This window comes from Artemia franciscana, chromosome 1, assembly GCF_032884065.1.
Source record: "Artemia franciscana chromosome 1, ASM3288406v1, whole genome shotgun sequence".
Lineage (NCBI taxonomy): Eukaryota > Metazoa > Arthropoda > Branchiopoda > Anostraca > Artemiidae > Artemia > Artemia franciscana.
In genome coordinates, this window is record NC_088863.1 from 52,907,927 (window position 1) to 52,935,259 (window position 27,333).

General features: G+C 37.0%; 3 protein-coding genes across 3 annotated transcripts in view; 1 reads left to right on the forward strand and 2 right to left on the reverse strand.

The window, feature by feature from the left end:
- LOC136031323 (uncharacterized) overlaps window positions 1-7,369 on the reverse strand; it is a 13,675-nt gene extending 6,306 nt beyond the window's left edge. Inside the window, exon 1 of the mRNA XM_065710803.1 lies at window positions 7,091-7,369. Within this exon, the coding sequence (XP_065566875.1) occupies window positions 7,091-7,306 (216 nt within the window). The 5' untranslated portion in view covers window positions 7,307-7,369. The remainder of the gene's footprint in view (window positions 1-7,090) is intronic.
- Window positions 7,370-13,885: 6,516 nt separating this feature from the next.
- On the reverse strand, window positions 13,886-14,638 carry LOC136034133 (uncharacterized). The gene has a single exon (XM_065715334.1). The coding sequence runs from the start codon at window positions 14,636-14,638 to the stop codon at window positions 13,886-13,888; it is 753 nt and encodes a 250-aa protein (XP_065571406.1).
- A 3,191-nt stretch (window positions 14,639-17,829) lies between these two features.
- Window positions 17,830-27,333, forward strand: part of LOC136031330 (arginyl-tRNA--protein transferase 1-like) — an 88,131-nt gene continuing 78,627 nt past the window's right edge. The window contains exon 1 of the mRNA XM_065710816.1: window positions 17,830-17,998. The gene's annotated coding sequence lies outside the window, so the exon portion shown is untranslated. The remainder of the gene's footprint in view (window positions 17,999-27,333) is intronic.

A 27,333-nucleotide genomic window follows, 5' to 3' on the forward strand; every position in this document is an offset into this window, starting at 1 on the left:
TGCCAAGTCAGGCAGTTGTTTGCAGAAAACCTAGCAGCAAATATTTGAATACCAAAATCTAGTGTTCCTTTGCAATTTATTGCTATTTGTCATAGTCCATCTTGTTACTCCCACTAATGTTAAAAAATGTCAAATTCTGCCTAGATTTATTTGGGAGGCCATTCATAAATAAAACAAATTGGGAGGGGAGGAGGCATAATGAAACTATAAGTACATATAAAAAGATCTGTAAAAAAGGTTGCCTCAAATAAAACATAACAATATTAGACTTCTATTATTTTTTCAATGCACAGGTCTCCAAAAAGTTACTGAAAGTATTTTAATAAGTCATGCCAGCAAATTACAGCTTCATCATGTGTGTCTAATCATATAACTGATAGAGCTGTCCATGACTACTGAGATAAAGCTAAAGCTTCAACTTTGTTTTTGCTTTTGTATTTGTACCCCCTAGTCTCCGTGGAAAACCTCTGCCTTTTTTTATCTTCATCAGGATATGGTGTGATGATGGAGCTGTGCCTGTAGAGCAAATTTACAAATTAATACAAAACTAAGATCCAAATAAATCTTCTGATATTCATGGCTTTTCTAATGGTATGATCTTTTGCCTACCATCAGTTCTGGCAGAGCCACTTGGTTTACCTACCAATCAGTGCTTAAAGAATGGTAAATGCCCAAATGCAAGGAAAGAATCAGTTGTGAAACAACTCCATAAAAGAACGTCATTATCAGGTAAGGGTAACTATAGACTGATTTCTAATACTCCAATTTCAGCAAGTTTTTGAAACAGTAAGCTAATGGTTTCACATATGCAGGATTATTTTGTGCCTAATTTTCTTTGGCACCTATACCAACGGAGACATTACAAAAAAACATCTTGCAATATGCAGCTTATCAAAGTGATAGTTGATTTTTTAAAATGGCTAACCATGCTGGACTATTTGATTGTTTTTACTTTGGCTGTACTAAAGCTTTTGGTAAAACATTAATTGAGTTGCTCATTGCTAAGCTCCAAGCTTGTAACCAAGGAGTCTTTTGTCCATTTTTATTGATGATACATTTTAAACAATACTATTGTCCAGGACCAGGCCTAATATTACGTTGTGGGAGAGGAGCTTTTCTAAAGAAAAGATTTTGATAAAAGCAGTACCATAAAATTCCTTATTTGGGTGTTCCTTTTCATGGTAATAGTAGCTATTCTAACAATACATGATGGTCCCATACAGTCCTAATAATACGTTTCTCCATTAATTAAGTCTGGCCATATGTCATAATTCCTTTGGTAAACTGATTATTCCTGCAACCTGGAATTTATCTTTGTTAGTGATGGAGTGCATAACTTACCAAAATATTATTTGAAAATATTTTAAGAAATGGACAAATATGGAAAGAAACATTTTAATCTGATTAACAGGAACATGTTGCTTCTTAAAAAGTATGAGTCTCATTTTTTTTTTAGTGCTTTCTTTCAGCTTTTATACAGTCATAGGGCAAATGCATTGTTCTTTGTTTTTTGTTTTTTTTTTGGGGGGGGGGGGCAGCTATTCACCTTACCCCCTTAATAATTTGGGAAAAAACTTTAATTTATTAAGTAACTTCATTGAAGTGTTCAAAACTTCAATAACCTTTTAAATTTTCTTATTTGCAATTGAAACACTTAATTAGCATTGATAATGCCCTGTTCCTTATGTTTTGGATTCATATACTAGGCCATAAATGTAGAATTGCTTGAATTTATAATACCATGCTGACTCCTCACTATTTTTTCTTTTCTTTATGTTTCTTTTAATGAGCTCCAAAAAAAGAATTGACAAATGTACTAAGTATTATACCCCAATGATTCACAAAAGCAAAAGCTTCTGTGTAATTTTTCTAGATTTAGTTTATTTATAACAAAGATACAAGGGGAAGGTAATTTTTTAACTCTTATGTGTCAATTTTTTCCCTCTGATTAGGATAACTGGCAAGTTCCTATTAATCCAATATTTCTGCTGTGGTACTGCCAAGAACTATTCAGATATTTTGGATATTCTTTACCAAACTATGCCCAATTCGTATGTTAATAATTTTAAGTTTATATTTTTAAATTAAAAAGACAATTGTTATTTTAAATGTAAGAAAAATTTTCCATTCCACAGAAGAGGGGGGCAGGAATTTCCCAGTGGAAATTTATCTGCAAAGTTTTTTAAGATCCTTATTTATTATTTTCATTACAAAAAAAGGAAAACAACCCAAAGTGCACTTCTTGTGTGCTATATGGCACTTTATGATTGCCTTATTAAGTCAAAATTTATAATAAACAATTAAATATAAAAAATTTGTTTTTAAATGAGCCCATAATTAGCTCTCTATGATGTCCATGTGTTGGCCCAGCCTTTCTATTCCAGAAATGTCTGCCAGATTGTACTTTTAAGGTACCATATGACACTTTATAATGGCTTTATTGAGTCAAAGATTGTACTTTTTGGTTTGCTACTAAACCATTTTCAAATTGTACACAACTGAATGATCCAATGCACAGGGCTGTTTAGAATTAAAAAAAAAAAAGGTAAAGGATACAGCATTAGACTTTACAGTCCCTACCAGCAGTGCTGATCTCAGTTTCTTGGCCCTTCAGCCAGGAAGTACAATGGGGAGTTGGGGGCCAGCCATCCTGTGCTTTCACACACCCTTCCTGTTTACCTTCCCCAGATTTCTCCAGGTACCCATTTAGAGCTGGGTTGACTCTGGCCAAGCTTACAGAGTCCACTGACCCCCATCCCAAACTAAACAATTAGGTACACCGGGATTCAAACTCGTGTCCTCTCAGACAAAGGATCATGAATCCAGCACGCCAATCTACTTGGCCAGGATGACCTGTTTATGTTTAGAATAGTACTTTATTAACAAAAAAACTCTCACAACATAAAAAACTGCCAAACTTATTGCTTTCTGTCAGCTAACCTACATTGTATATATAAAAGAAAAACATAATCACATAAGTACAATATTTAAACAAAGCTTACAGCAGTGAACCCAACTGGCTCATTGATCAGAACATAGTTCAACTGTAAGATTTAGTCTCTTGTGCTAGATATAAAAGTTGAAGGAAATGAAAGAAGATAGGCACTTTAATGTTAGAAGTGAAGCTAGCAAAAAGCCAATCTTATAAGAAATTCATCATTACCCATCCTGAACCCTATAAGTAATGCTTAGAAATTATTGACTATTGTCATGGCTAGATATTAGATTTTTTTTCACTAATGCTTGAAAAAAAATGTGCTATTGAACACATAGGACAGGCACATACCCCCTTTACTATTTACTTTTTTTATAATTTCCTAAAATTGACTTACAGACATCTTGAAAACATATAGGCCTGCTTGCATTTTTCATACATGTTTCTAACACTCCTTTCACTGGTGAGATTCTAGTTTAGCTACTTTTCACTATCTTGGAGAGGGGTTAGGTTTAAAAAATGAAACTTTCAGTAATGAATCAAATAATGGGCCAAGATCATACTCTGGGAAGATATTGTTAAGCTTCTATGTTAACCCTTTTCTGATTTCTAAGTCTTAGAAATTTGCCTACTAGACAGGTCCTTTTGAAATTGAAATTTTGACAAAACAACATTTTACCTTAATTTTTAGTTATCAGTTTCTTTTCCTCTGGCTTTAGTTCTGAAAAAGCAACTCCTGTTATTTGAGTATAATTTTAAAGACATACTGTTGTTTTTTTCAAAGTTTAGGAGATGTATTTGCATATCTTTCAAACCTTACAAATTGGGACTGAGCAAAGTTGTGAAGCTGAGAACAGTTGTGTTGTATTTCATTTAAGCAGAAGATTTATTTTACAAGATGACACTTTTATAACACACAAATTTTTGAAAATCATCAAAGGTCAGGACCCTCTTGAGGGTGAAAAAGTGGAGGTATGTACTTCAAAATACCTTCCCAGGTCATACTTTAGCCTGTAAACCCATCCCTGAAAGTTTCATTTTCCTAGCATAACCACTTTCCAAGATAGTAAAAAGTAGCTAAACTAGATTTTACCATCTCCCCTAAAGTATATGCTATACCCCCTAACTTCCCAAAAGTAGACTCCCTCTTACCCCCCACCCCTAAAAAAATGCTGGATCCACACCTATGTTCTAGCACTATCTGGGGCAGTATGTATAGTTAAAAAAGAAACAAAATAGAAACAAATAGATTTCCAAAACGTGTGGAAATAGATTTAGAACATTTCATTTTACCTTAATTACCTGAAATCACCGCTTGGAGTGACATAAGGATTATCCATCCTTGTGATGCTCCATGAAAAAAAAGAATTTGTTTGGTGTAGATTGTGGCTGTTAGACTAGACTCTTGTGGAGGACTCTGCAGCTTCCCAATTGTAAAGGAACTCCTGGCAGAGCCATTCCCTATCAAGGTGGGACTTGAAAATGTCAGTTGAAGTAGCAGAAACTGTTTCCTCAGACAGCTGGTTCCACATATTGATGATTATTTGGCTGAAGAAATGGCTTCTATGTCTACTCGTGGAACGCTACATGGGGAGCTTCAATGAATGTCCTCTAGTACCAGAATGCAAGGGCTGTGCAGAGACAGGGAAGGGTGTTTTTAGAGAGGTTTTTTTTTTGTTAAAACCATGTCACCCCTTTTCCTTTGGTATGTCAGTGTTGGCAGCTTCAAATGACGTAGTCCTTCTTTGTATGGAAATTTATCCATGCTGCTAACCATCTCAGTGGCATGATGTTGGACATCCTCTAGTAACTTTTTATCCTTTTTGAAAAAAGGGGGGGGTGCCAATGACATTCCAATCTCCAGACATGGATGTACAAGCACCTTATATAACTTCATAAGAACTCTTGGGTGTTGGCTGGAGATGGTTCATTTGATGATATTGAGGGTTTTATTTGCAGAAGATGAAACAGACTTAGCATGGCTGCTAATCTTTAATTGGTGATCTACAATAACCCCAAGATCTCTTTCATCAGAAGCAGCAGAAAGGAAGTTGTCTTGAAGGAAATACTTATGATGCTTGTTGTGTTTGCCAAAACAGATTACATGGCATTTGTCAACATTGAAAGTAAGGAGCCACATGTTAGCCCATCTTCCTAGACTGTCAAGATCTGTTTGAATTGATTGCTGGTCAGAGGGAGTAGCTGCTTTTCAACTAGTTTTGAGTCATCAGCATAAAGGGTAACAAGATTTAAAAGAAGGGTGGGTAGATCATTGACATAGAAGTTGAAAAGTGTTGGTCCAAGAATAGTGCCCTGGGGCACGCCATTAAATACAGTTGTGAGAGAAGAGAAATGAGGAGTTCCTTGTGAGTCAAAAACTCTGAGACTCTGTGATCTTTCAGAAAGGAAGCCCATAATCCACTGTACAACACCTGCAGCCTTCAGTTTGGTTATGAGGAGTTCATGACAAACTTTGTTGAATGCTTTGGACAGATCAAGAAGAATCATGTTGACAGGAAAACCCTTATCAAGCAGTGTAGTCACTAATTCATATGCTTGGATGAGGTTAGTGTCCACAGACCTACCAGATCTGAATCCATGTTGTGATATGGAAAGGATATTATTGACCTCAATATGTTCAATTAGAGCTTTATCAACAAATCTCTCAAGCACCTTAACAACTGCAGAGGTGATGCTTACAGGACAGTAATTTTCTGCTGAGTCTCTTTGTCCCTTTTTATGGATTGGGGTTATATAAGATGTTTTCCAATCATGCAGTAGTTCCCTATTTTGAAGAGATAACCAGAGCAGCATGCACAGGGGGTAACTGAGAGCTTTTCAACACTCCTTAAGAAGATGTGGATGAACGATGTCTGGTCCCTTTGACTTATTTACATCAAGCTTCTCAAGGCTATTGAAAACCATTACTTCACTTACTGACAGATCAGGCATAGGGAAAAGCGCCTCATACAATGGAGGATCTGGTTAGGAGGTACCTGAGTTTTGGGTAAAGGCAGAAGCAAATTGTGCAGTTAGAATGTCAGCCTTATCTATTGGAGATGAATGTAGTATGTGGTCAACAAGGTCAGGAATAATACGATGGTTTGGGTTTTTAGAAGAGACACGTCTCCAGTAAGATTTTTGGTTTAACTTAATGTCAGAAGCTATTTTTTCCTTGTAAGCAGAATTCAGCTTTTTTACAGAATCTGTCACACAATTCTGTACTGCCTTATAAATTGACAGGGTCTCCTGGTTTCTCTTCTTCATATAGCATTTCTAAGCTCTAGATTTCTGGTTAATCAGCTCCTTAACTTCCTCAGTGAGGAAGAGAAGTGTTTTAGGCTGTTTCCTAAAAATAACCCTGGAATGTTTCTTTTCAAGAGCAAGGAGAGTTTTTTTGAAATTTAACCACAGCTCATTCATGTCACTGGTGATAAGCATTGACCAGTTTGCAGATGAAAGTTCCTGCTGTATTGCCTTATAGTTGGTGAAAGTCTGAGGATGACTATTTAGGGACAACACAGACAGAATAACTAGGTGGTTGCTACTAGCAATTGGTGGTAAATAATCATTACAAATGAGGGAATCAGTATCATGCAATATGACAAGGTCTAACAGCAAGGGATTCTGGTCAGCTCTATGGCATGTAGGCTTATCAATAGTCTGATGAAGAAAATTATTATGTCTTTACAAAGACCTTTCTCTTATAGCCTATTGTTACCTACTCTGGACATAGGCCTAATATAATGTGCCTAGGCCAATAATTTAATGTGCCTGGGCTATAGACTAGACCAATTCTAAAACAACCTTGTTATTAGATCATTACAAAAGCATTAGTATGATTTCTGAATAAAAGAGCTTAATAGTCCTAAAATAAAAGTAGCCTATTAGGCTGTCAACAAATTCCTTATTTTATACTCATTTTCAATAATATAAGTTATTATTTTGTTACACACATACACGTCATGGATAGAACTATTAAACACCTATATTCATTTGAATGAACTCTAACTCTAAAGTGTTACCAAAATATTTCATAAGCCTAAGTTACCCTAAGAGAGCAAAAAAGCCTAATCAGTCTTGGGTAAATTTTTGGTTGTGCTTATAAACGGGAAAAATAAAAACACAAGTCTGATATGCACAAACCTAGCATACCTCAGGTTGTACAGCCGGTTCTTCTGAACGCTTGCCAGGATCAGGCCTTGCTGAGGCAGATTCTAACTTTTTCCCTAACTGCTCATATATAAACCTGATGGCATTTTCTGGCTGTTTTGGTTCTTCATAGAGCTGGACAAGAATGTCTGTAAGACATTCATGAACACCACTGTTTTTTACGTATTCTTTAAAATCGTCTTGTCGCTTCTTTTCCATTTCTGGAAATCTATGCAATGCAAAAGAGATCCACGTGTCAATTAGTCAAAAGAACTGTTTAATTTTAAGGCTTATCCTTAATCCTTAACTAACATTTTTTGTTAGTACAGTAAAAATATAATGGTTACCTATCTTGTCAGCTAGTTAGTCAGTATGTCATGCTAGATAATTCTGTTTTTAATAATTTATTTATTGTTATAGTAGCTTCTGAATTGTTGAAAAATTCTTGGCTAGCTATTCGCAAAAACATAATAATTAGACGAGCAATTAAAAATGACTTGACTGAGGTGCTATCCGTCTTTGAACGTTGTTTCGAGGTTTCTTCTTTCACCAGTCTATCGTTAAAACTCCTGCAAGTCTTTCCTGCCAAGTGAAAAGGGTTTGGCAAGATAAGCAGCGAGACGTTGTCCTTCTATCTCTTTGGGGGGAGGGGCGACTAGACCAAAAACCATATACCCAGCCTTCCATGGCTACCTTCGGGAGAGTTCTATCCATTTGTTGTGTGTGCCCTAGGCATCTAAGCTTCTGTAGTTTTGTTCTGTCAAGAATGGGTAGTTCGACCTTGAGGCTACGGAAAAGCTTGGTATTAAATACACTAGCATGACAAGTTATGCCGGCAATCCGTCGTAGTGATTTTGTTTCTAAGGCAGCAAGACGATACTGCTCTTTGCTTTTAAAGTCCAGCATTTCTAGACATAAATGACGACAGAGGTGACAATCGAATTAAGTAGGTTCACTTTAAACGTTGTTGATAATTTCTTATCCCTCCAGATAGGCATTAGAATTTTAGAGTCCGAATTTACAAGCACCAGGTGTGTCTTCAATGGTCGACCAGCAAAAAAAGGGGAAGGTCCTGTCGCAAAAGCCAAAGGGATACCTACCAAGTATTTGTTCTTAAACTGCGAGAGAAAGGTAATAGGGCCATAGGCCTCTTTTGTTTTGCCCTCATGAAAAATCCAAAGTACTATTCTTTCGCCCCTTGGAAGAATAAAAATCAATACAATAGAAGAGCACGAACCAACTTTGAAGCCAAAAGGAGCCGAAATGATAGGAGTCCAACTGGTTTTCGCTCTCTGATATCTTTGGAATTGTTGTTGTCGGAAGTAAACTATCAAGGTAGACAAATCGTTCGACCCACTCTATTACCTTCTTTAACCTAGAGGCTAGTGTCTGTGTGAGAATCTTGTTTACGCAAGCAACCTATGACCGTCGCTTTCGAAATGTTGATCATCATCCCAAACTGGGATGGTTGTTTGAGAATTGCCTTTAAAAGCTTTCAATGACGAATCGATTTATTAAAAAAAAATTGCTAGTATTAGCTAGCAACATTTGTTTGCTCGCAGAAAGGCATTTATCAGTAAAATTGTCAGCTATAAACCTTTGTTATGAGGTTAGAAATTCGGCTATTTTCTTCATACTCTGAATTTGGCTATTCGAAAATTTAGTTTTGCCACATTTTCTTACTCTACCCAAGAATATGAACAATGTCTGAACACTACATTATTTGGATGATTTCTGGAGCAAGTCAGTTCAATCTACTTTTCTTATTGCCCAGTCTCCTCAAAATTGTCAAAACATTTTTTTTTAGTTATATAAAGTTGATTAAGCTATAAAGAATTATACCGAAAATTTTCAAGAGATTTTAGAGGGTTTAAGGGTGAAGGAAGAATAACTTAGCAAGGAATATTTAAGAGGAGGAGTTCAAAACAGAAATCAAAGGGCGAAAATACAAACGGGCTTCAAATACAATTTGATAATTGTTAGATTAAATGTTCCTTTAAAGTTTAGATAACATTCACATTGGCAAATAAAAATGGAATATTATTTTCTAATTAGTGATATAATTTCGTAAAATATTGACAACCCTCTTATATCTTCATATTTTGGAGTTTTTTGTGACGGAATGCCACAGTAAAACCACTATTGGAGATAAAGTAATGAAAATCAGTAACAGAATTTCTGGTAAAAGAATGTACTAAGTGATTATAAGAATTACCTGCAGTAATTAGAAACTTATAGGAAAGCTAGCTTGATCTCAAATGAAAATTAATTACACAGTGTGGTGATGTTTATCAGGGGCAATGATTTAGCTTTGCCTAGAATAAAGAGAAATATGTTTATTAATTTTTTTATCCACTTTTTATTAAAAGTATGGTCGCATAAACTTTAGAGCGTGCTGCTTCAATTGAAAATTGAAAGTCCTTTTGTCTTTCTTAAGACTGGAAAGGTTATCAATGGGCAATCAGTCCCCATCCTAGTATATCCTAGCTGTCATCACCCTACATACATCCAATCAAAATTATTAGATTACTACGCTGTTTAAAATGGACAAAATATTTAAAAACTTTACCTCCGAGGATGATATAACCCCAATTGTTCGTTTGGAAAGGGTCGCAAGTTATTCTAGTTACCGATTGTTTACATTCAGTTTTTTTGGAAAGGGGGAGCATATTTGACCCTAGCAGCGAGGAAAATAGTTCATGCATTTTTATTGGAGGGGGGGGGGGGCAAGAGAGAATCAATATCCAGGGGGTCGAAACGCACGGAGTATTTTTAAGGTAAAAGAACATTTGTGAACATTTGCGAGAAATATAAGCCTAGATGTGTCTTCAAAATGTCTGGAAACTTGTTTTAGGAAATTACTTTATAATGGATACTCAACACTCAATGAAAAAAAGTAAAGGTGGGCATGTACCTGCCCTAAAACTTCAATAGCACATTTTTCATCAAGCAGGAATAAAGAAAAGTCACTGCTTAGCAAAAAGCAATGATTTGGTAAATTTTAAACATTACACAATATATAATAAACATTAAAAACGCATTAAGCAAACAAAATTCAGTGCTGGTGCCCAGCATTTATTAAAATTATCAGCAATGAGTTGCTGCAGACAACAGTAGCATAGTGTAAACAAGCTCTTGGGCTAGTGAAGTTGAATGTTGTATGCACTCGGCTTTTTTCAGCCGGTTTCACCACTAGATACCGACCGCATTTTAAATTTAAAAGTTTTCAAAAAATTAAGTAGAATTATTAACTTATTCCTTGGCTATTTTTTGATGAAGAATGACCAAAAAATATCAGTAATGCTTGGGAGCATTGCGGCAAAAATTTTACATTAATTAAAACTTGGTAGGTATTGTAGTATTCGCGTCGGATTGAGTGAAGTCTATTTATTCAAAACACAAGCACCTATAAAAATAACAACAATAAGCTGGGAGTAAATAAGCAATGCGCGCACTAAGCAATTGGTAAGCAAGCATTACTGTATCTTCCTTCTTCTTTTGAAGATAGTGCTTGCGAGGTCACATGTCGGGTCGCGTTGGGGGCTTTACGACACGTCCGCTTCTGGTGCGTCGCGGTGTGAGGCTGGTGGTCGCTGGCTGCGAGTATATAGTGCCCCTGACAGGTAATGTGTCTACCGCGGTAAGCCCTACTGAGGTAGGCTCAGCTGAGGTAGGCATCAGTGACGTAATTTCCACCGGGGACGATCTGGTGACTGTCGAAGGGGGTGGTAGAGCTGGGGTTTTCTCACTTTCGCTGGTGAAGTTTCCTGTTATCTGCTTACTTTCAATCTGGGGTGTTTGGGGATCATCGGCACTGTGGCTGGCCATGCCAGTAGTGTATGGCTGGCGGTGCGGGGTTGGTTGTCTGGATATGTGAATCCTGTTCCTTCTTAGTCTTGAGCCATCACTTGTTTTGACAATGTAGGACCGCAGGTTGCTATGGCGTGTCGTTATCTTTCTCTTGATCCATGTGTCATTTGGTTTTCGTTGGACGAAAACAGTGTCTCCAACCTCAGGTTCAGGAAGGGGCTTCGCAGATTTGTCATGATGGGATTTCTGGCGTCTCTGCATGACGTTTCGACTATAGAGGAAGTCCAACCTGGTGACAACCTTTGGTTTCAGGTGTTAGTACGTAGAGGGTAGGGAAGATCTGAGCTGTTGACTCTGTAGTAGCTGTGCGGGTCAGGCGAAGTTGTCTACCGGACTGTTACGGTACTCTAGGAGAGCTATGTACGGGTCGTTACCGCTATCCTTTGATTTTGACAGGATTCTTTTATATGTTTGCACGGATTTCTCGACAAGTCCATTTGCCTTGGGTTATATTGGGCTTGAGGTCTTGAGTTCAATTCCCCAAGTTTGAGCGAATTCGTTGAATTGGCACAAGAAGAGTTGAGAGCCATTGTCGGATGTCAGCTGCTGGTGTATCCCGAAGCGTGCGAAGTGAGTCTTGAGTTTGCCAATTACTGTCGCTGATGTTTGGTTCTGAAGTCGATCGAATTCGAAACTGCGGCTGTAGTAGTCAACCGTGATAAGGAATTGGGCTCTTTCCCATTCGAATAAGTCTACTGCTACATGTTGCCATGGTAGTAATGGTGTTTCTGTGTTGATGAGTGGTACTCTCTAGTTGTTCAGGACATGGCGGGCACATATTTCGCATTGTCCAACGAAGGATTTGATGTCGGCGTTCATGCCTGGCCAGTATACCAGCATCCTCGCGCGTTGATTTGTTTTTTCAATGCCGAGGGGTGCTGCGTGTAGCTGACTAAGAGTTTGTCGTCTAAGGACCTGGGGTATGATGATTCTCTGGCCTTTGAAAATTATTCCGTTGACTTCTGCCAGCTCACTTCTTATGTTCCAGAATGCTGACGCCTCAACTGCACATTTTTTTCGAGTCGATGGCCAACCATGCTGTATGACAGACTGAAGAGTACTTAGTTGTTTATCATGTTCGGTCAGTTGATGGATTTTTCTGAGTTTGCTGTCGCTCACGGGCAGTGTCTTCATTACTGAGTGAACATGAGCTTCGATGTCTCTCTGCATCTGGAAGTCGGTGTCTGGGAGGTGCAGTCGCGAGAGCGCGTCAGCTATGGGTATGTCGGAACCTGGGCTGTAGATAACTTCCAAGTCATATGGCAGAGTTTGGATCATCATTCTCTGCAGCCGTGTTGGTGCTTGGTGTAGAGGTTTTGAAAGAATGGTTTCCAGTGGTCTATGGTCGGTGGTGACTGTTACCTTCCGCCCGTAGATGTGATGATGGAAATGTTTCAAACCGTACACAATGCGTACATTCCTTTTTGAGTTGCGAGTAGTTTCGTTCAGTCTTGCTGAGAGTTCTAGATGCGTAGCCACAAATGTTTCCATTGTTTGAGATCTCTGCCCCTAGTCCGTGCTTCGAGGCGTCGACTTTCAAGTCAACTGTGCGGCTGCTGTGGTCAAAGAAAGCTAGATTTTCAGTGATTGACCGCTTGATGGCGCTGAAGCATTCTTCGTGATGTGATTTCCACTCGAACTATACTTCTTGTATGAGGTGTCGTAGGGTCTTGTTTCTGGATGAGAGACTGGGGATGAATTGGGATAGGAAATTGAGCATGCCCAGAAAGGTTTAGAGTTCTTCCTTGGTTGTTGGACTTGGCATTTTTTTTGATTGCGTTGAGTTTTTCAGGGTCTTGTTTGATTTCTTCTTTGCTGATGATGTGACCAAAGTATTTTACTTGTTCAATTCCCAATGTGCATTTTTCCCGATTGAATCTCACTCCTTTCTCCCTGGCGCGTTTAAGGACTGCACGGAGCCTGTTGTCGTGCTCTTCTTGACTTTTTCCGTATACAAGGATGTCGTCGATAATGATGCGGATGCTTTCCAGCCCTTCGAATATCTCGTCCGTTTGACGCTGTAAATCATCCTGTGCTGACACAAGACCGAATGGATATCTTTTTCATCTGTATCTTCCGAAGACGGTGCTAAACGTTGTGTAGAATGATGACCGTTCGGTTAGTAGCAGTATCCAGTAGCCCGAACGGACGTCAAGCTTGCTCACGGTTGATATGCCATGTAAGTCCTTTGTTGCGTCTTCGACCGTGGGAATTGGGTAATGAGGTCGTCGGATTGCTTTGTTTAGATCCACGGGGTTTATACATAGGTGGACGCTCCCGTCCTTCTTTGCGACCATGACCATGGCGTTTACCCAGTCAGTTGGCTCGCTGACTTTTCCATTTATGTTTATGGCTTCTAGTCTGTTCAGCTCGTCCTTAAATTTATGTTTCATTTCCAAAGGTACTTTTCTCGCAGGGTAAACAGTAGGGACATCATTTTCTTTTAGGTGGATCTCGCATTTGTTTTCCAGGTTTACAATTCATTCGAAAGTGTCCTTGTACTCATTTACCAGCTTGGAGTAAGCAATAGTCGTCCTGTTTTCTTTTTGGATGTTTAATATCAGCTTGATCAGCTCCAAATCCTCGCAGGTTTTTAGACCCACAATTGGAGTTGTGTTGGACCTGACAATGTAAAATGCATGTGACTGTGTCATTCCATCTTTGTATCAGCAGGTCAGGTGACTGATTCCCGCATAGAGAATAGCTGATCCTCAGTAGCTTGTCAGTTTGTGGCTGCCCTTTATCAGGCCGGGTTTTATTGGCAATTTCTTGTAATACCGGAGTGGTAGCACATTCACCTGTGCACCTGTGTCGATTTTGAATTTTATACACATTTGCCCCTCAATGGATAATTCGGCAAATGCTTCATCTTCTTTAGTGTTGTTCTGTATTGTGCACAGGAACACTTCGTCTGTGTCGTCTGCTGTTTCAGATTGCTTCACCATCCTTCACAGTATGTACAGCTTTCTTTTCTGTACTTCTGCAAACCTTTGCAAAGTGGTTTGGCTTCCTGCATTTTGAGCAAGTCTTCCATTTTTCTGGGCAAATATGGTTCTGTGAGTACGTTTCGCCGCAGAAGTAGCATTCTGGTTTCTTGGACTTGGGGTGTGGTCGAATTTTGGAAATGGAATCGATTCCCTGCTTGATTTCTCTGCCTTCGAAGGTTTTCAACTGTGCTTGGGTTGTTTCGAATGCTCTACAAATGGTTAGTGTTTTGTTCAGGGATAGGGTGTCTCCTACCAAGAGGAGTTTCTCACGTATTTTGGGATTGGCCACTCCTCCCACTATCCTGTCTCTTGTCATTTCGTCTTTGTCCGTGTAACCGCATGGTTTCACTAGGATTTTCGAATCGATAATGTATTTGTCTATGCTCTCCTGCTTTCGGTCATGCTTTTGGAAGATGTATCGTGATAAGACTTGATTTTTCTTCGGGGCCGCATATTCTCTGAATTTTGTGAAGTATGTATCAACGTCTTCCTTTTCAGCATCAGTTAGGTCAAATGTGCTGAAGATTTCTCTCCCTTGTTCGCCTGCACAGATGAGAAGATATGTACATCGATGTTTTGCTGTCTTTCCGGAAAGTGGTCCAATGAACATTAACTTAGCATGGTTTTCAAACTTCTTCCGTTCGGATTCTAGATTATCCAAGCTCCAGTTGATTCTTAGCCTTTCTGCATCCATCCCACTTCTGACACCATGTAGTATCCGCGTCGGATTGAGTGAAGTCTATTTATTGAAAACCCAAGCACCTATAAAAATAACAGCAATAAGCAGGGAGTAAATAAACAATGCGCACACTAAACAATTTGTAAGCAAGCATTACTGCAGGTTTGGTGACCGGAAGGCGAAATTGACATCTAGAGTTTAAAAATTATCTTCCCCTTTTGGATCGTTGTTTAAAAAAACGAAATATAGAAACATTACTCAAAAGTTTTTCTTCAGTAAATCAGGGTATGGAGGGGGGGGGGTGTTAAATTTCTGGGGGCACACTGAATATCATTCATATGTATAAAATTTCTTTCACCAAGCAAAGCTCAGTTTCCTAATGATACATGTTAAAATTGGTAACAATAGAAAAAGTGTGTGGGTTGGTAATATGCACACAAAATATCCAACTTGTGAGAAAAAATGTAAATATACTGTCCGAATTCAAATTTTTCTACTTGCACAGATATTTTTTTACAGCATGCTGATGCAGGGATCAATATTTTATGAGTAGTGCTGGTGTTGTGTAAAGTGCGAAATTTCAGTAATGAACCTTAATACGTCCATCTCGATTCTTTTTTGGAGCCGGTTAAAAGAAATATTTAGAAAAGTAAAAATATCAAGAAGTGAGCAAGGAATAGTCTTTAGAGCCAGCTCTACATTTATGAGTTAATATGTGAATCTACACCATAAAAAATGACGTTATCAGCACTTATTAGGCATTTCAATAACAAATCAGAGAAATTGGAGCTATATTGGAGTTTGAGTTAAATATTAGAAGTAAAAGTAAAACAATTAAATAATTCCTGGGGCGGATCCTCCTCTGTATTATTTTCCATGACCCAATTACAACTGATTTGACCTATCTAGCTATGGTGCTAATCTATATATATATATATATATATATATATATATATATATATATATATATATATATATATATATATATATATATATATATAAATGGGTTGTTTGTTTGTGTGTCTGTCTGTCTGTCCGCATATGATGTCTGAATTATTTCATCATATACCAATTCAAAAACGAATGTATTCAAGCAAAGTAGCTGAGCTGGTAAAGCGTTATGTTCCAGGTTCTAGGTCCGAGAGGTTCCAGGTTCGAACCTTGGCTTAGCATTAATACAAAAGAGCTAAAAAACTAAAAAAAAACTAAGAAAAAGGTAAAAAACTAAAAACTAAAAAAGAAAAAAAACTTAAAAAAAAACTAAAAAAAGGAAAAAAGTAAAAAGAACATATTAAAAAAACTAAAAAAGCTGAAAAACTAAAAAAACTAAAAAAGGTAAAAAATTAAAAACTAAAAAAGAAAAAATACTAAAAAAACTAAAAAAAGGTAAAAACTACAAAAAAAACTAAAAAGAAAAAAAAAAACTAATAAAAAAACTAAAAACTAAAAAAACTAAAAACTGAAAAAGAAAAAAAAATGAAAAATAAAGGAGAAAAAGAAAACTAAAAAAAATGAAAATAAAAAAAACTAAAAAAGGTAAAAACTACAAAAAAAACTAAAAAAAGAAAAAAAACTAAAAAGCTACAAAAAAAAGTAAAAACCAAAAAAAAACTAAAAAGAAAAAAAGGAAAAAACAAGAATTTATTTCATCACATACCAATTCAGAAACGAATGTATATACAGACCGGGACACAGGGAATATAAAAGACGACCGGGACACTTAAAGAGAAATTACAGACTGGGATACCGGGACACAAATGACGACTGGGACGTTTGTGTCGACTGACGTCATGTTTGTCGACTATAAATGACGACAGAGACAAAGGGACACAACTACAACGGGGACGCCGGGGGGACAAGAGGATATATAAATGACGATGGGGACACAGGGAATGTTTGATTAGCAATCACCATCAACAAAGCTCAAGGGCAATCATTAGAATAATGAGGTATAGATCTGAATACGGATTGTTTTTCCCATGGACAATTATATGTTGCATGTTCAAGAGTCGGTAAACCTGACAATCTATTTATATGTACAGACAATGGGACAGCGAAGAATGTTGCATATTCACGGGTTTTACGTAGTTAAAAACACACATATATATATATATATATATATATATATATATATATATATATATATATATATATATATATATATATATATATATATATATATATATATATATATATATATATATATATATCTATATTCAAAGGTGGGACATAGGGACACAACTACAATGGCGCGTAACAACAGCTAGTATATATATATATATATATATATAGGTAGGACACAGGGACACAACTACAATGGCGCGTAACTAATATGGCACGTAACGACTTACGCGTGCGGGGGGGCTTTGGGGGGTGCGAAGCGACCCCACCAACTAGGTGTTGGGGCGGCGCGAAGTGCCACCCCAACAGCCTTTATTATTATAAAAAGTACTGAGTTTTGTTTTCTTATTTGATGATTTCTTTTATTCAGCAAATTATATTTACTGTGTATCTAACTTCTTCAATGATTCCTTTTTTGTCCTATTTAAATAAAAGAACCTTAAACATCAGGGTTACAAATTTGATCAGGGCAAACCTGGCGAAAAAGAAGTATAATATATTTTCACAATTTTATCATTAACTTAGCTCTCCTATTTACTCGATGAAAAAGTTTCAAAGGCGGCATATTTGCATAAATATTAATGTCAAACACATTAAGAAGTGTTATGGACTTCTGATTTTTATGTTTTTTTATATTATAAATGAGCATTGATAAATTTCAAAAAACATCTGTTTTTTTCATCTAAATTATTGAGGGGGGGGCAACTAGCCTCCCCCCCAAACGATGCCACTGACCCTGGGTCTCCAGAAGGCTTAGTATATTAAAATGAAACGTTAAGGAAACATTGAAGGGGTTACCAAATAAAATATAACATACGACAACCACCACTACTTACAATAACCACTATTAATTGGGACTCTAACTACTATGGCGACTACTACCACCACTTCTTACGACTACTAATACTACTTGGAATCACTACCATGGATTGACAAGCAATGTTGAACTAAATGAAGACCGCAAAATACTGCTAATAAATTATTTAATTTGAATGCCAGTGTTACATACGTTTTGTCTGTAGCTTCGGCTTTCCCTGCAAAAGTCAAATGTGGTTTAAAGCGACGCATTGCTAATCTGAACCTACGGCAAATATTTTAAATACACGAAAACGAGCAAAAGAAGCCTATAAAACCACAAGATTGCTCTCGGAAGTTAAAACAGCTTGTAATGCCAAGTATCATCGAATGGGTTTGGTGAGCACGAAAAAGGCAAATGTGGATATTGCAAAGAGAAGGATACAAGCTGCAGCAGAGGTGTGTCTATGCACATTAGCCTATTCCATTACCATTATTTCATAGCTAATATATGCCATTGCCAGTTTTTTAAGTAAAACCCTGTTTTGTGGGTTCTTCTGATATAAAAAACTAATAAAAAGTATCACCATAGGACAGAGTCTTTTTAGTCTTAAAAAATAAAAGGAGAATTTATACATATTTACATAATTTGGTAAAATTCTAGTTGAGTGACTTCTTGCTATCTCAGAAAGGGGTTTGGTTAGTAAAATGAAACTTTCTGGGATGGGTCCATAGGCTAAAGTATATCCCAGGAAGGTATTTTGAAGCACCTACCTCCACTCCTCCCTCTAGAGGACCCTGACCTTTGATGACCATTAAAAATATTTGTGTTATAAAAATGAAACCTTGCAAAATAGATCCCCTGCTTGAATGAAGCACTACAAAATTGTGTACAGTTCACAACTTTGCTCAATCCCAATTTATAAGGTTTTAAAGATAGGCTAGGTAGCCTATGCAAATGCATTCCCTAAAAAAAAAAAAAAAACAACATTGATATGGCTCAAAATTCTACTCAAATAACAGGAATTGTATTTTGAGAACTAAAGGCGGAGAATAAAGCAACTGGTAACTGAAAATTAAGGTAAAATGTTGTTTTGTCAAAATTTCAATAGGTAGGCTATAGACCTGTCATGTAGGCAAATTTCAGGGCCCTCTAGAGGAAGAAGGAGTTGAGGTAGGTACTTTAAAATACCTTCCCAGGATATACTTTACCCTTTAGACCTATCCCTGAAAGTTTCATTTTCCTGGCCTAACCCATTTCTGAGATAGCCACAATTCAATAAAATAGAATTTTACCCATAATTTAGATAGAAAAAAAGTGAAAACTTCCTTTGACAATTAAACTAAAACTAGAGAAAAAGACTGCCAATTCAGTATTATGTTGTTTTGTTAGAATCCCAGTACCTGTCAAGTAGGGTAAAAAACCAGTATCCAATTGAACAAAATTATGTTAAACTAAAACCCTCACACCTTGTTACCAAAGATAAATTAAGAAGAATTGTATATAATAATGAATAGCTAAAAATCTAAGCTGTGTATCAGTGTGGCTATTATTAAAATCATCTAAGTTAAACATCACAGTTTGTTTAATTGACTTGCCAATAAAGTGAACATACCACTTGATGCCTCTTTTATCCTCTTTACAAATATAATAATCACTTCTATCACAAATTCAAATTTAAGCACTTTTAGAACTCTTAAAAATGACAAATTTTCAATTACAGTATGAGTTATCAGTCATTTTTGACAAAATAATACTACTCTTTCTCAATAAAAGAAGGCTAAAGAAAAGCAGTCTTTCCCAAAAAAGGTCTTTTACCCTTGGCAAAATTTCTGAGACTTGGAAATCAAAAGAAGGTTAGCATAGTAGCTTGGCAATACCTTTCAGAGTATGTTTTTGCCCTGGATTTATTACTGAAAGTTACATTTCCCTAACCTAACCACTTTCCAAGATAGCAAAAAAAGCCTGTCTAGAATTTTATGCAACTTTTTATGCTTTTTCCAACTTCAATAGGCCACTTGCTTTTGGGAAAAACTCTATTTTAAGCCCTAATAGGGGCTCAAGCAAGGCTGGATCTAGGGGGAATGTGGTCACTCCAGGCAATACACCCAGGGGTGGCAAAACAAGCTAAAGAGTAAAAAACAAAGAACAATTTTCTGAAAGGGAACAAAGAACAATTTCCTGAAAGAATAACTAATTCAACATTTCAAATTGGCTAAAAAATAATACTTAAGTGTTTTATCCAGCATAGCTATATGTTTTATTTTCCTCTGGCCTTTCCATCCTGTATTGCTCTAAGGGCTCATTTGTGAATTTGGAGGATAGAGCTTGTTTTTGTGGAAAACCTTTTTCTAGCTAAGTTAAATATTATGGGCTGCCTCTCTACTAGCATGGTTTTTACAAACATGAATATAGAATAATTTTTAGGTGATAAGGCTTGAGATTTTCTGCAGGCTTTTGATTCTTGTTGATAAAACAGCATCACTGAGTTTAGAAAACTATAATGTGACCAAGACAGGCCCAGGATTTGACAAGTCCTCTATTCAACTAGAGGTGCTAGGGACTTCTTGCTGTCAGGTTCTAAGCAAGCTTAAGTACTTTGTGTAGACTTGAAAAAATTTGCTAGTCCATGTCCTGCACTGGTTTGGGACCATTCCTTTTCCTGAGGCCAAAACAATTTCAATTTTTTAAAGAATATGAAAATTGTAACTTAGAATGTTACAATGTAAAAAAAAAGTATTGTATCAATATTTTCACTTAGAAATTCAGATGCTTTGATCTGCACTTATTAGGAGTTTCAGAAAGCCACAACACAGGGATAGGAAACATGGAATTTTGTGATAAGAATTTATTTACTCAGGCAAAAGGCAGGGAATAGGGCTCATGATGCACAAGGAAGGGTATTAGTGATAGAATGCTTGTTGCTCATTTTATGACTAAAAATTACAGGGTACCAATCACAGTAGTAAGTGCCCTCATAAGACTAACTGATGAAGATAGGAGTAAATCCAATAAATTTTACTTACAGCCACTAAAACAAATAGATAGAGTCCAAAATAAAAATATTGTATTTTTTCTAAGGGATTTAATGCCCAGATTGGTTGAAAAGGGGATGGATGGCATCCTGGTCTTGGCATATTTGGTGTAGGAAAAGAAAATAGTAATGGTTATAGACTGCAATTTTATAGATATAAAAATCTAGTTATAACCAATTTAGTATTTGATCACAAAATGGCCCAGTGTCATTAAAATGACCCTAAGTCATTATGGTACTCTCATGGTGGTAAGATGGTATACCTTTTGATTATGTTATTGCAAACCAGTTGTAAGCTGACATGGGTTGTGTTGAATTGCCATTCTTGAGAGACATCTGACAGTTTATAAGTGGCAATAGAATCCCTCTACCATTCTAAAATCACTTTTTGGTGAATAGACAGCATGGCAGCAGAGTGCATCTAGCACTTTGATGATAAATCAGACCAGTTAAGTTTTATTGAAAAAAATAACTCAGAGATAATTCATTGCACCCCTAGGCCTACTGGTAAATCCAGGCATGACCATAAGCTTGGTAATTGTAGTACTGGAGAAGGAGGAACTTGTATATGGAGATAGGTAGATGCTCATAGCCAACAATAGGGGGGGGGGGGTATCAATTGCCCATTGGAGTTGCTCTTTGGTTTCAAAATTTAGACAAAAAAATATGGTCATGCAAATTTGAAGGTTGGTGCAGTGCACTATGCCAAAAACTAAAGTTTTGACTTTAGCATCATCAACACTCTGTGTCTTTGTTATAGGTTTCTTGACAGCATTTTTGCACCTTTATCAGACATAACAACCTGCCACTCATCTTTGCTGAGCTTAAGGGCTGAAATGCTAGGACTACTATCACCACCAAGAGAATCCAGAAAGTCTTTATGGGAATTCGGATTGTCCAAAGTCTTAGGTGGATTTTGCACAACCCTCAAACAAAATAGATAAATGGTTCTGGGAAGTCCATTGAATGAAGGATTGTACATAATTTCTCTTTGGTTACATTTTTGTATGCATCTTCGAAGTCCGCCAATAAGACTAGTATAATTTTGTCTTTTTTTCAAGGCTGCTTGGATGGCTTCTTAAAGACAGATGATTCCATCAAGTGATGACATTCCGTTTTCTAAAGCCAGATTGTGATTGTGGGAAGAGGTTATTTCTTCTGCAAACCATTCGAGTCTGTTTTGGATCATCTTTTCCATTATTTTCTCAAGAACTGGAAGTAGAGATATAGGTCTATAAGACAATAGTTTTTCTGGAGGTTTACTCTTTTTCCTAATATGCTTAATGGTACCTTGTTTCCAACCCCTGGGAAATCCCCTTTATGCCATAGTTCATACTACAGCAAAAGCATTTTTTGGTAACTTTTTCCCTGTTTCTTTTACCCATGTATATCCTATTGCATCTTCTCCTGATGCTGATTTTTTATTTACTGTATCAAGGCTCATCTTTAATTCATTCATTGAGAAAGGGCTAATCAGTTCCTCTTTGTGCTCTCTTTTTGCAATATAATTTGGATCCAGTGTTTACTTTTTGCTGTTTTTATGACTTTGTTAGCCTTTGCCCCAGTTCTTTTCATCTCTATAAATTTTTCCAGAGCCCCAGTTCTACTGAAATGGTCTCTTGTTTTTTTTCTTTTCCTTTATTGGAACTTCTGTGGAACTATTCCACCATGGCCTTGGTTTCCTAAAATAAGATCTCAAAGATGGTTGGGATGACTTTCTGGGTATTACTTTCTCAGCTTCATCTAGGATTTTAATAGTCAAGGCTTGGGTCCTATCTTAGGGATAGGATAATTTTGAGTGGTCTTCTACCTCCAGAAACTGTTTAAAGATTGTCCAGTCTGCTCTGCGATGTTGAAATCTGTATGTAGCTTGGGTTGGAGTATTTGAAATGTCTCCAGTGAATGTGAAAATGGCACAATAGTCTGTTTGTAACTCTGGGATCAACTTGGTATTTGTATTTGTCAAAAACTCAGGCAGGGCTATTTGAAGGTCTATTGTTCCAAAACTTTTTTCCTTTTGGGTTGTAGTATGTTTTTAGACCATATGGGGTAATAACCATCAAATTTACTTCTAGAATTGCTTTCTATGCACTTTTCTGTGCTGAGTTTTATTGTTTAGTATCTTCCCATAGATATCTGTGATCATTAAAATATCCCACAATTATTGTTTAATAATCCTGGTTTACTTCTTTTATCACTTCAAATATATTATTTATTCTATTTGGGTTATAAAGTGAGACTACTTCAAGAAATTTCCATCAAGTTGTAGTATTTCAACTACAATTGTTTCAACTTTGTTAGGATGTACCTTTTTGGGGCCACCAAAGAATGTGGGATCTGTTTTCTTATCATCAGGGCTATGCCACTTCTTTTTCTTCCAGTTGATCTGCCTTTCCTGTAAGTCTCAATGCCTTTTATTTGGATTTTTCTCATATTATGAAGTTTTGTTTCCTTTAGAAATATTATAACTACTTCATATCTTGAAATAAAAGTGGTTATCTCCTTCAGTTTCATGTTGCTAAGAGACACTACATTCCATTGGAGGATATTTATTATGGATGGGTTCATTTAAGTTATCTGATATTCTGCTTGAGTCTGCTTCTTCTTGGTCTAGGGACTGAAAATACTCTTCACCTGACAAATTGTTGGTTTTCAGCAGTGAAACAGCATCCAATTGCTCTATTGGTTTCTTTTTTTGAGTTTTTCTTCATGTTTTAGCAAATTGACTGTGGCGCAGTGTTTTCTTGCTCTTTTGGTTGGGTTAGCTGTGGTGTTTGGATTGATGGGAATTCAGGGATAGTTTCTGGGTTTTGTGGGATAACTACATTTTGTTTGATGATTTGCAGTTGCTGCACTGCTGCTTTTCATATTTCCGTTCTAAGTAGTATACTGATACCTTTTCTTGTGAGGATATTTTTCATTTGTGTAGTTTCATTGCTGCTGCATATGAGAAAATTGACTGTTTGAAAGGTAGCTAATTTCTGCCACTTCTCTCCCTCCTTGTTGGCTTGTATTATTGTATTCTTTGTTGGAATTCTTGGAGGGGAAGCTTGGTTTATTGGTTGAATACCTGTTATTAATTGATTTGCTGGTTGAACTTTTTGAGGTTTAGGTTTTTATGGCAAAGGTGTAAGCTGTGGGGGCCACCTATTAGCTGTTGTTACTTTAGGTGGCTTTGGTCCTTGGGTTTTAGGAATTATATCAGCTAAAACTGAATGCAGCAGGTTTGTTTTATCAGAAAATCTGAGAATTGAACTGTAGAAGTTTAATTGTTTATTATAACCCAAGCACATATAAAAGAAAAAGCGATATGTACAAGCAAGCAAGCAATCACTCACACAAGGAAGAATAATTAAAGGCACACTATAAATAAGACACTAATGCAAGCAAAGCAAGGTGAGTGTTCTACATCTCCTCTTCTTCATAAGCTACTACTTCAAAGATCCAAGGGAATGACAGGTTTGACTAACTGACCAGAACAAGTGGTATATCTGGTATCTCTCTGCATCTGGGTAGAGACATCCTCATTGCTCTGTGGAGGTATGGCTATAGGCCCTGGAGTTCTAAGTGCAAGAGGAGACGTGAATGCTTGCTCTGGAGATGACGGATCTGAGAGTGCTCGTGGCAAAGGTGTGGTTCCAAATGGCGAGGCGTTTCCAGCTCCAAATGATGGACCATTGAAGATGGGTCTTGGTGAGGGATGAAGAGTATTATCTGTTTCGTTCCCTAGAGGATCATCATTTGGACTTACTTGGGGCCTGATGTGTTGTCAGTTCCTCCAATAAGTTGAGCCATTTTGGGTTTTCACCAGATATGAGCAGGGAGCATCTCCAAAAACTTTGATTAGCAATGCTCTTTCCCACCTCTTTTTGCCACTGAGTTTGACCCAAACTGGTTGCCCTTCCTTCAATGCAGTCAATGATTTTGCTGTTTGGTCATGGTAAGATTTCTGAATTCCTTGTTTCTTTTGTTTGTTGAATTCAAACGATGAGTAAGGCACTATTTTTGGTTCGAGTTGTGAAGAAATCACCGGTAGTACGAAACGAAGTTGGCGACTCATCAGCAATTCTGCAGGTGAGTGGTGACCATCATCAATTGGTGTGTTTTGATATTCAAGGATTGCTAAGTATGGATCTGATTTTTCCTGTAGTGCCTTTGACATGAGCTTTTTGGTAGTTTGGACTGTCTTTTCTACTAGTCCATTAGCTTGTGGATATTTTGGACTGCTCGTTTTGTGGCTAAAGTCCCATAATTTTGCAAATTGCTCAAATTCTGATGACAGAAAATTTGGAGCGTTATCAGATGTGAGTAATTTTGGTATTCCATGGCGACTAAATTGGCTCTTTAATTTCACAATGAAAGCTGATGATGTCAATGAGTCGAGCTTATCAAGCTCAAAGAATCGACTATAGTAGTCGACAGTGATAAGATACTGGCGATTTTGCCAGTCGAAGATGTCAATGGCAACGTGTTCCCAAGGCAGCTTTGGGATCTCTGAGCATATAAGCGGCTCTTGCTGCTGCTTGTCATGAAAGGCATTGCAAGCATCACACTGTTAGGAAGTGATATCTTTTGTGATACCAGGCCAGAATACGACCGTCCTAAGCTACACGCATTCTGAAGCATCATAGTGAGGAACTGAAAAACGGTATGTTTTTCGAAAATTTTGCCAAATATTGTTCAAAAGACCACTCTAGCCTATTTAATATTTCAAAATGGTTATGGCCAGAAAGCTCCAAGAAAACTGTAGAAGGCCCTGCTACAAGCAAGCTTTATCTCAAACAGCAAGATAGTATAGTGCAATTTAAGACAACAGAAAGTTTAGAGTCTGTTCTCAGTGGTGCCTCTTGTTAAAGTGCTTTGAAGTCACAGCCACCTCACGTCTTGCATTCTGAGACTGCTAAAAATGATTCTCACAAAAGTTCAGCACTTTTGCTAGTTGCAAGTACACGATTTGATAGGACTGGCTCCCAAAATCTGGGCAAAATCATACTTTTAAGAGGGAATTTTATCAACCATTTGTCAGTTTGTTAAAGGGCAGTAAACTTCAAAAGATTTGATTGAAACACTCAATAATTTGTAATTCATAAACAAGGAAGGGATAGTAAGATTAGGGGTATGTCAAGAATATATCCTTGATTTTTAATTATATATGAAAAAAGATGAGTTATCCTGAAGGGTATTGAGCATTTTCTTTTAATATGCAAAGTTTTTGTATTTTTACCTAATTTAATTTTGTTTTTGTGAGTTAGAGAACAGTCCTGGTAAGTGGTCTTTCCTACAGGATTTGAGTTTTGGAGCCGCATGGGTTTTAGAGCTATTGGATTATATATACAAAGTAGCAGTATTACTATGTAGTGGATCTCTGCACATTTGAGCTTGTTCTCTACTTTTGGGGTTCTTGCTCTCTTTTCTTTTGGGGTATGCTTTAAAATGGAAGTGAACTAATTTGAACTAAAGCGTACCAAATTTCCTGCAAGAAGCAAAGAAGAACATGGTTTTGAAATTACCTTTCAAGTTTTTAGGTTATGGCCAGTTTGCCTTATAAAAGTTTATGAATTTGTTTCAAACATTTCAGTTTTTTTCGAATACTTGAAATAGATACAAAAAACAACTGTTGTAAAATCAAAGTAAAATATCAGGCATCTCTTGAAGATGTTCCCTCTGGTCCATCCTTGACAAATATTGGAGTCGGAATAGAAGAAGATACAGCTGAAAAAAATCAAAGTTAGTAATCCTCCCAGGTCTGACATTGTGAAACCTGGCGAAAGAAAAAAAAAGCAAAAGGAATCAGTGATATCTTTGCTCTTCTTTCTTGCATTATTGACTGTGCCAAGGCAGCAAGAAAACTGACGCTTGAAGTTAAGTTGGATTCCGTCATTAACAAATTAGACGCTGTAATACAAGCGCTAGACATGGGTTTATCAATAAGCGAATATGGAACTAGGCTTCATAGTCAGTCAGAGGAATTCATTTCTTAGAAAGTGTCAAGAATATAAGGAGTAGAATCTGAACTCAAAAGTTTACAGCAAGCCAAAATTATAAAAGTCCAGCACAATACTGGGCTCAAACTTTGTGGCTTAGAAAAGCTTAAGCTTATCAAACTGGGACCATTTCAGCCAAAACTCAAATTTTCAATAAGCGAGGAAATTCCTTGAGTTCCGAACACCAGTGGCGGTTTGTTAGAAACTGAAACTATGAGAACCCGCACCTAGAGCATAGTGTCAAGAAATATAGCTGTAGGTGTACTGTACATTGATAGAAAGTGAGTCGCTAAAGAGCGTTTACTCGTCTTTGTATATTCAGATTAAAAAAAAGGAGCCGACATTGCAGAAGAAAGTCTCTGAGTTTGGTAGAAAGCTTGTATCAGTGAAAAAAAATGGCATTGCAATGCTAAGATTTCGCAAGTAACATGAGTAAGCTCTTCGAGGGAGCGTAAACTCACATTTCCGAGAAGTTAGGAAGAAATATTCAATACCTCAGTTGCCTAGCCCACAGAGGGAACATTACTGGTCTTTTTATAGAGGTTTGCAAAAGCTCTGGAAGTATCATTGAGTTTGTCGAGCTGTTCCTTCTAGCGAAAAAGAACAGACAAGGGTTGTGTGTAGTTATCCACCTTGTATTCCTGGCCATGGAACCTTTCAAGGGGGAATAGGTTTATTGCATTTCCATTTTGTATTGTATTTTGTATTGTATTGTATTGAATAACCTTCTTCTTCTTCTTCTTTACAGAACATTCACTTTTAAAGGAATACATAA

Coding starts and splice junctions, on each gene's coding strand:
- LOC136034133 (XM_065715334.1), bottom strand. CDS start 14,638: ATGGATGCAGAAAGGCTAAGAATCAACTGGAGCTTGGATAATCTAGAA.